The 9,661-nt window shown below is 39.6% G+C and overlaps 1 protein-coding gene across 1 annotated transcript in view; it reads left to right on the forward strand.

The window, feature by feature from the left end:
- Nucleotides 1-1,110: 1,110 nt before the first annotated feature.
- Nucleotides 1,111-9,661, forward strand: part of LOC104273621 (alsin-like) — a 10,268-nt gene continuing 1,717 nt past the window's right edge. The window contains exons 1-11 of the mRNA XM_009869008.1: nt 1,111-1,207; nt 1,468-1,545; nt 1,658-1,791; nt 3,271-3,438; nt 3,721-3,838; nt 4,185-4,342; nt 5,064-5,186; nt 6,236-6,412; nt 6,806-6,851; nt 8,546-8,607; nt 9,224-9,373. Of these exons, the coding sequence (XP_009867310.1) occupies nt 1,115-1,207; nt 1,468-1,545; nt 1,658-1,791; nt 3,271-3,438; nt 3,721-3,838; nt 4,185-4,342; nt 5,064-5,186; nt 6,236-6,412; nt 6,806-6,851; nt 8,546-8,607; nt 9,224-9,373 (1,307 nt within the window). The 5' untranslated portion in view covers nt 1,111-1,114. The remainder of the gene's footprint in view (nt 1,208-1,467; nt 1,546-1,657; nt 1,792-3,270; nt 3,439-3,720; nt 3,839-4,184; nt 4,343-5,063; nt 5,187-6,235; nt 6,413-6,805; nt 6,852-8,545; nt 8,608-9,223; nt 9,374-9,661) is intronic.

The following is a 9,661-nucleotide window of genomic DNA, read 5'->3' on the forward strand; positions in this document are numbered from 1 at the left end:
GCTGTCATTATTGCAAACCAGTCATTTGGATGAGTGGGACTTGTGCTCTGTTTCCCTCGTGGTAACTGAGTGTGCTGAGTTTGTCTCTTCGAGAGCCCTTCACCGAACAGAGAGCCCTGTAGCTCACGGATCAGATCAGCTGGAAGATATTCCTGAATTTAGATTAGGGCTTGCTCTCTTTATTATGGCTGTAGTTTTTCCTGGTTACTAGAAGGAAAATGCTCTGTAATAATAAGCAGAATTCAATTGAATGAACTGGTAGTTTCCCTCTAAAATCAAACAAGGAAGTCCTTGACATATTTTTTTCTTCATTATTACTTGTATGGTGAAATCATAGTGCTATTTCAGAACTGGAAAAATAGATTGTTTCAAAATATTTGGGACTTGCATTTAGTTTCAAATACTCTACCCTGACCTCTGTAGACTTGCACTCATGAAAAAGTACTTTAAATTATAATCTGAAAGAGAATAATATTTGCTTGTCATTAATAGTTAATTGTCTCATTTTATTTTTTTATGGTATGACCTTTTGATAGACTGTTATCCAGAAACTTTCTACAATGTGATCTGTTTCCTTACAATTTTTTCACTCTAATATTTTCAAAATGCTGTGTATGACTTTGTAGGTCTCTGTCCTGTCCCCCAAGTTTGGTTTCTTTCATTTATAACCCTTTCAGTTTGAGTCATCTGAGTTTAGGTAAAGAAATCAAAAGCTTTGGCAAAAAAATGCAAGAAATTTATTTTAAGCATTTTTTCTAAAGAACTGTTAAATACATCAGGTAGATGCACGATGAAGATGCCCTTTCATACGCAGCTTCAATCTTAGGTAAAGCTGATCCAGCTTTGTTTACCTGTTTCTTATGTGCTGTAGCTGCTGCTCGGGTTCCTTTGGGTTGGAATTGGGCTTAACAGGGTTGTTACAGTGCGTTTCTATCAGAAAGAGTCTTTATTTCCAGAAATCCCGTGAAACTAGATTGGCAAACCTGCACAAAATGCCACGTGACTATCTTCTAATACTTTCTGTAATGGTCAAATATCTCGGTAAAGCCAAAGCTATTATTTAGACTGTATCCTCCCTACTTTGTTTTATTTCAGAGGAGAGAAGTATATGGGAATGTGGCAAGATGACCTTTGCCAAGGCAATGGTGTTGTGGTTACTCAGTTTGGACTGTACTACGAAGGAGCCTTCAGCACCAACAAAATGATGGTGAGTTGAACACCGGGCTCTGTGCTATCGTGACTTTTCCTCTAAGCCTGGTTATTTTCTAGAGGAGTGTATGTTAGGCTGTGTAAACCTTCTGTTCTCCTGGCTTTTTAAACTGTCTTTACAATCTCTGATTTATCTAGGGCTACTTCAGAAACTGCTTTTTAAAAAAGTATTGTTAAGAAATAGTAACAGGTTTTTCAGTGTATCTTTAGATCTGCAGTCCGTCCTGTTAGAATTACCACTTTGTGTTCTCTCTGTAGGGGAATGGAATCCTGCTTTCTGAGGATGATACAGTTTATGAGGGGGAATTTTCAGATAACTGGACTCTGAGTGGAAAGGTTGGTACTACAGTTGTGACTTCTGAACTGTTACCATCTAAAAAAAGACCTTTTCCCCTGTAATTTGGTTCCCAATGGATTTCAGTTAAAGTTTTTATTATCTTCTCTCAAGGGAACGCTGATCTTGCCAAATGGAGATTATATTGAAGGTCTCTTCAGTGGAGAGTGGGGATCTGGGATAAAAATCACAGGAACCTACTTCAAACCTAGCTTGTATGAGAATGAGAAGGACAAACCTAGAGCATTGTGAGTGTTGAACAAGAAACAATTTCTCATATGGTTCAGTAACATTTTAGAACAGAACAATTGTTGGTTTTGTCTTTTTTTTTTTTCCAAAGGCCAGTTATTTTTTTTCTGAAAAAACAGTGCAACTCTGAAGACGTTTTTCCTTTTTCATTCCCCTTCCCTCCTGCTTTAATTACTACCAGTAACAGCATGAAATTACAGGATAGCTGGCATACTGCTACTGTCCTCTAGCAGTCTCAAGGTTTATTTATTTGCTCGTTTGTTTATTTATATCTGTTATAACCTGGCTTTGTGACTGCTGATGGCTTTTGAGGTACTAAGTTTACATTTGAGCACTACACCACTTCCAAACAGGGCATAAGAAAAGGGTAGAAGAATTGTGCTGAATTACAAAACAGCATTTTAACACTTTTGCAAACACAATTTTGGAAAGTATAATTCTGTTTATAGCTGAGGCATTCGGTCAATTTGCTTAATTATCTTTGGGGCCACAAAACCAAGTTTGAATTATTTAAGCCATAACAGAGATATCTTTTGAGTAGAAGAAATTTTAAGTAAAGTTAGAGCCATTGGTGAAATTTCAGTATTTGGTAGCACAATACACTGGTTTACAATAGTAGTAATTGTTGTACAAGACTCAGAATCTTTGAAGACTACTCTCAAATTTTGGATTAAAATGGAAATATGACCCTAATGTTTTTACATAGATCACTTGTAATATATTTCCTGAAGCATTCAGTGGTAATTTCTTTTCACAGTGCTGACACCCACACCAGGATGCAAAGTTAAGTGGGCCTCTGTGCTTGCGGCCTTAGCAGCTGTCTGCTTTTAAACCCGATAGGGAGTCTATGAATAAACATATGCACGTATCTGTGAAGATTGCTTGTCAAATAAGGGTTTCATCTACCCTTTTCAGGCTTTCTCGAAGTTGAAGGTCTTCTGGTATCATTTGTGAGAAGGCTTAGAGCCTACTTTTTCTGCTTGGTGAAACTGGAAGCCTGAGGCATTACTAGTGTTGCTACTTGTTAACTCAAATGTGTTGGAAAAAATACTAGTGGAATGCCTATTTCTGACCCAGGATTTAAATCGAGGTAGAACTGTTAACCTTGACAACATTTATATGCTTTAGAAAAGTTTTTTCAAAGCCCTCAGTTTCATTGTATGTCTGCGATACAGAGGGACAACAACAGTTCTTGTTTTTCTTTTGCCTGTAGAGGATCCCTGAGCATTGGCTGTCAGTGAAAAGATAAGCAGCTTTTTTCAGAGTTTTTCCTCTCTACCAGCACACCCTGTGTTGTGCAAAGTCTTACGTAGAGACAAAGCCATGTGGTGCTTGATTGATAGAAACTTTCTATCTTGGTATCTCTCTGTGTGGCTGGGCTATTTGTACGTTCCAGGACGGTGAGATATTTGGGACATAACTGAATGTGTTGGTTTACAACTGTGTGATTTTCACAGAATAACTGGTTATTTTTTTAGGCGGAAACTTGGGATCCTGGCAGTGCCTCCTGATGAGAAATGGAAGGCAGTGTTTGAAGAATGCTGGAACCAGCTCGGTTGTGAGAGCCCAGGGCAGGGGGACAGATGGAAGGCTTGGGACAACATTGCGGTGGCCCTGACCACCAACCGACGGCAGCACAAAGACAGGTTGGTTTGTAGAGGATGTAATCAGCCAGACAAAGACATTCTTGAGAAAGAAACTGGAATCACACTCTAATAATAGACTGTAGAAACTCTAACAGTGACAGTTCAGTTAAGAGAACAACGGCAAATCCTAAATAAAATCAGAACTCTTAATACTCTGCACTGTAAACCTTTTGGATACATACTGATGTTCAGAATCAGTTCAGCTGTTAGCGTCAAGATTTTTTCCTACTCTGTGTCTTGTAAACAATCTATACAATGTCTTTGTCCTTTTTATAACTGCAGCCCAGAATTACTGAGCCGCTCCCATACTCAGACGCTGGAGAGCTTGGAGTTCATTCCACAACACATTGGTGCTTTCACCTTGGAAAAATATGAAAACATAAAAAAATATTTGATAAAGGTATTGTGACTCTCAAATGCCTACATAGCTTGTTGGTAAGGCAAGTAATAGCTTTCCTTAGTTCCTTCCCTATTTGGAGTCTTGTAATCCATGTTATATTCGTTCACGTTTGCTCGTAACTTCCTAATTCAATGAAATAAAATCCACAATTAAGATTAAAATATGTAAATGTTATAATCCAAATGGCAATTTGTTAAATATAGCTCATTTTTTGATATATCTGTGATATTTTTGTTCTGAGCCTGTTGCTGCATGGCTGACTCATTTCTCCTGCATTCCCTGTGTTTTTTCTTTAACTTGGCTGACATTCACCTGTCTGACTGGCCAATTAATATCTTCACTTCAGGCTTGTGATACTCCTCTCCATCCGTTGGGCAAGCTGGTGGAAACATTAGTAGCTGTGTACAGGATGACCTATGTTGGAGTAGGAGCTAATCGACGGTTACTGCAGGAGGCTGTAAGAGAGATAAAGTCCTACCTCAAACGCATCTTCCAGCTGGTTAGGTAAGGAGACTCTAATTTTTCAAGTCAAACTACAGCTGAATTACTTCAAGATGTCTCATGCCCTGAAAGTGTCTAGTGCTGGTGCAGTCCAAGGGTTCCAGTATCTTTACTCTCTTTTGGGGATTGCTTTTATTTCCTTAACCTTTTTGAGGAGTCTTGAATATTCTATCAAAATAGAAAAAAAAATAACATCTTCACTACAGTGTGTTACATCTACACTGTAATTCAAAATGTGGTCATCAGGATCTTGTATTGAATGTGGATTTTCGATTTAGTGCCTCAGGATATCCATGCTGTGAATGTTCAGAGTGTACAAGAATAGCGAGGATATGGAGGTTTACAACATATTCTATTAAAGTTCTTGCCAACATGGATGAGCAAGGTTCCTATGAAGTGTTCACTTAGATTCTTGAGAGCAACTGCAGCTTTAATTGGATATAAGCAACTTGAAAGCAGAAATTCTTCTGATTATTAACTACTAGAAGCTTTGTCTGGAGGGAAGCGGTGTTAGGGTAGGAAGGCCATGTTTTGCATTGGATGGGTTGGCCTTCCTAAGTCTTCCAGGTAGCTTGTACTGCACATCTCTTAGCTATGCCAGCTTAGGCCACTGTGTATTATTTCAGCTGGCTTTTGGTTACTCTTCAGTCTTGCCTTCTGATGCTATATTTTGTGGAAACTTTTTGAAATTAAACTATATGTCGTTATGTCTGTTTCCATTTAGGTTCTTGTTTCCTGATCTTCCGGAAGAGGGCAGCACAATTCCATTTTTGGGAACAGAGACAAAAGGAAGGCGATCGTTTTGCAGTGTGAAATCTGACTCGAGATCAGACTCTCCTGAGCCAGGGTGCGTAAAGGGTGGAAAACAAATAAAAAACTCACACACAAAAAAAAACACTAATGAGGCTTCATTTTATTTCTATTCACATTTTTTCCTCAAACTGAGGAAGAAAGATAAGCACGTTTCAGTTATGGGTGGAAGCAGATTTTTCTTTCCCCTTTGGTTCTGATGACAGATTCTGATAAGCAAACTTCCGTGTGGTGTTTGTAATAAGTGTTTCATCCTTGCTCCATGCAGTGGTTCTTTACTGAAGCTCAAACTTGCTTTTGTCGGTCGTGGGTAAACGAGTTCGAACTTGGGCCTGGGCTTCATGAAACTATTTGGGGTATGAGCACGGGGAGTTAATGCAGACCTGGTGCATATATACTGCATCACAAATAGCCAGTCACGTGGAGCTTACCCTTGAGTCTGTCCGCGGCAGCCTCAGATACGGTCAAAACAAGGAGGAGGGATTAGCAGAGAGAGCCTTCTAAGAAAGTCTTCAGCGACCTGTGCGGGTGGTATTAGTAGGCACCCTGAGTTCAGCTTTCCCTGTTAGGATTGCAGCTTGATGCCAAGCAACTGCTGACTTTATGAAGCTCGGAGTGCGAGTGTATGGAGCCAGGTCAGGTAACTTCATGGGTTTTAGCCTATTTTTTCCAGCTCGTGCTTTGAAGGTGAAGTTCAGCTGTCAGCAGGGTGGCTCAGAATGGGGGCTAAATGACTAGCGTGAAGATGCAGTTATAGTATGGTACAATATTCAGTTTTTACATTACACAAGAAAGCAAACCAGTGGTCGGTTTCAAACACATAAACCTCAGAAAACCTACACCATAACTACTCCCCCTACCCCAAACCCACCTGTATGTGAACTGTAAAGGAAACCAGCTCCTAAGTATTTCTTGACACAGATTCTGTTTGATGGGTTTGTGCTTATTTTATCCATCTTCCTCATAGAATAGATTTATACTAAATGAAAGATTTGTTCCAGTAATTTTTTCTTCAATCAATTTCTATAGATAATTAGGTTTCTGAAATGTCTTCCTTTTCAAATAATCCCCCTCTGCTTTTTGTAGCTATGTGGTAACCAGTTTTGGCCTGCTGCTCCCTGTGTTACTGCCGCGTCTCTATCCTCCTCTATTTATGTTGTATGCCTTAGACAACGAGCGTGAGGAAGATGTTTACTGGGAATGTGTTTTACGTCTAAATAAGCAAAATGACACAGCTCTCTTAAGTTTTCTTGGAGTGCAAGCGTGAGTATGCTTCAACAATAAAACAAAACTTAGAAAAATATTACGGCTTGTAATTAGATAAAGCGGCTAAGAGGAACCCTGTTGCCTGAAGTGTTTTCTTTGATTGAAATGCGTCTAAACATATTTTCTTTCCTAATTAGTGTGGTTGAGGGTGTGAATCACAACTTCTGTCTTCCGAAAGGGTGGGTGGGGAGGAGGGAGTTAAAGATTGGCACAACTGCAAAACCAGAGAGACATTTCAAATTAGGTGGTTTTCCAGCTCTTTGTGCTAGATGTAGTTGTGTAGAAAGAGCTGTGTATCTCCTAGTAGAACAAAATGAGTTAGTTTTCATACGGTGAAAAATGCTTTAGGACTATGCTCTCTCTCAATAGACTCTGTTGGGTTTCTTGCAGGAAATTTTGGCCGGGAGCTGTATCTATCCTTGGAGAGAGTAGAAAGGTAGGCTCATTGGTCCTTGACTTACAGTATGCTTTGCCCAGTACTTCCTTCAAGAAGCTGAGGTCTTGAAGAAGGGATTAAAAAGTTTTTGACCAGGCTTTTTGCTTAAGTGGTACTGTGCTATCTTGTTTCCTTAAAATTTCTCTGCTATTCAAAAGCTACATTGGTGATTTCTTACAATAATTCTCAGTCCAGCTCTGACACTTCCTGTCTTACTCTAATAAACTCTAGTTCGGGAAGACGTTTGCTTGGTCTTCAATTACAAAAGTGTGAGAATAACAGTCTAACAAGGAAATTTTAAGGCTGCTTGATTAAGAGTTAACCCATTGTATACTTTCTGATGAGAAGAATGATCATGTAGTTTTTATTCTTAATCGTCTTGCTCAAAGTGGCTGAACGCTGCTCTTAAATGGTAATAGTGTAGTACTCAGTCTTTGTGCTTCAGTAAGAGTGGTTTAATAATCATAACTTTGAGCAATTTCAGTGTCTACAGTATGCTTTAAATCATGTCTGTTTATGAAGCAGTATACTTTTATTTGCAATTTTTAGTTTCTTTTGGTCACTTGGAAACTCCTCTCTTCAGATGCCCTCTTCCCTATTTACAACTGACTTGTGCAAAATCTGAACTCTGTAAAAATCGTAAGCGTAGCTTTAGTCATAGTGGTTGCTGCACATGGACAAGCTGATATTTCTTGACAGAGATGGAGTGAAACCCACCCCTGAGGCTACAGGTGCCCAGCAAGACAAGTCCCCTTTTTCCCAAATCATGAAGTTGAAAGATCCACCTGAGTAAACATGATGCAAAACTCCCCTCAGACTTCAAATATTAAAAAATCCAGCAATAAGACGTTTCTTGAGTTACTTCAGACCTGGTTTTAGGTACTAGGCAAAATTCTTACAAACTGAATCCTTCACACTTGTGACTGTGGAGCACTGTGTGGCATGTGTCTTCTCCGAACCGTGCAGTATACAATGCTCTCTGCAGCCATTTGCCTCATTTACTGGGTCATTCCTTCAATTAAACAGGATATTTTTAGCCAAGACATCATGTTTATCTGCTTCTCTTCTCTGTCTGGTTTCCTCATTCCTGTGAATTTCTCTAGGTCTTTTTGCAACCATCCATTCTCCACCAGCTTCATTCAGAGAAACTTTTAGGTTTAGTTGCATGTTAAGAGCTAACATTTATATTTCTTTCCTGTTTGCTCCAAACCTGAATCTCTGACTGCTTTGACTTTCCTGTATTTCAGCTGTTCCTGTCTTATGGTTCCCTCTCGATTGTTGACCATTAAGATTTAATAATTCTCAGTCTTACTTGACCTGGAAGATATCCAAAACCTTATTCTTGTAACACGTCAAGGAGTTCAGAATAGACTTTTCTGATTTTTAATTGAAACTCATCCAGATTTCCTGGATGACTTTAGCATCTAGGCACATTCCCTTTTCTTTGCACTGGAAAGCTGAAACAAATGTCTTTTATGCCAGTATTACATGATACAGAGAATCGCAGAATGGCTTGAGTTGGAAGTGACTTTAAAGACCATCTCATTCCAACCCCCTGCCATGGGCAGAGCAACACCTCCTGCTACACCTGGTTGCTCAAAGCCTCATCCAGCCTGGTCAGACTCTGCTTTTCTTCTGCTGCTAAATGGTGGGGTCGTTAAACCTCCGTGATAATTCTTCTCATGATTACACAGGTATCGTCAAGTACAAAAGATGCCTGCTTTGCCTCTGCAGTTGAATGTTTGCAGCAAATCAGGTAATTCGCTGAAATTTCTCGTAGTGTTTTACTGTTCCTGCTATAGTAGCATCTGCTTTACTTGATTATGATCCTTTACATGTCACCTTTTCTTTGCTCACCTTTCTAAGAGATCATCAAGAAGTTTCAGGATTCTTACTAAAAATATTAGCAAACTGTCCCAATGAGGAATGAAGTGTAGTCTCAAACATAGATGTGTGCGTAGGTCACTGTTTCAAATCAAAAGCATGAGAGTGTCGAATCCAATATACACCTGACTTTCTAAACCGTTATGAAAAATGACCTGTGCATGGGGAGTGCTGACGTAAGGAATTCTGCTTTAAGAATTAAGTAGAAATTAAAAGGGGGTTAGAAAGGTTTGTGGGGTTTTTTGCCCTTTAGTGCTGTGTTAAAACACCTTAAAAGCGTGAAGACAGTCTGACTTGCAGTAGTGAGCCTTGATCCAGTAACTAGTTGTAGCCCAGGGTGCTACACGGCCTTGGCAGCCGTGGCTGTTGCAGTGTGACCAGTCTGGCTCACCTCGGCCCAGGGCGTGCTAGCCAGCCAGTTGTCTTTCTAATTTACATGCAGACATGCAACTCCTGACTTTTGTGTTCTGGATTTGCTCTCCCGATAGTACCACGTTTACCCCAGCTGACAAGTTGAAGGTGATCCAGCAGACTTTTGAAGAGATCTCTCAGAATGTACTCGAGACTCTTCAGGAAGATTTTCTGTGGTCCATGGATGACTTATTTCCTGTGTTTCTCTACGTGGTGCTACGAGCCAGGTAGGCACTGAGAGTGGTATCAGTCATAAGCTGAGTAGAGGCAGTGTGAGTACTTTCACTTATATTAAACACCCCTGCTTCTCGTTATGGGACTAATTGCTAGCTTTTGGTAACTTAATAGATTTTGTATTTTGGCTCTTTGCTTTGGCCTTAAAGAATTTCAGCCAGTTAACTGTGAAATGTCTGTGACTTCAGAGTGAGATTAGTAGGGAGAAGCATAGTTTCTGCACAACACTGTGTACAAAAAGTAAAAATATTGTATAATAGTATCTTTTTGTTCACCTGTTC

The sequence above is a fragment of the Apaloderma vittatum genome, unplaced genomic scaffold (assembly GCF_000703405.1).
Source record: "Apaloderma vittatum isolate BGI_N311 unplaced genomic scaffold, ASM70340v1 scaffold235, whole genome shotgun sequence".
NCBI lineage: Eukaryota > Metazoa > Chordata > Aves > Trogoniformes > Trogonidae > Apaloderma > Apaloderma vittatum.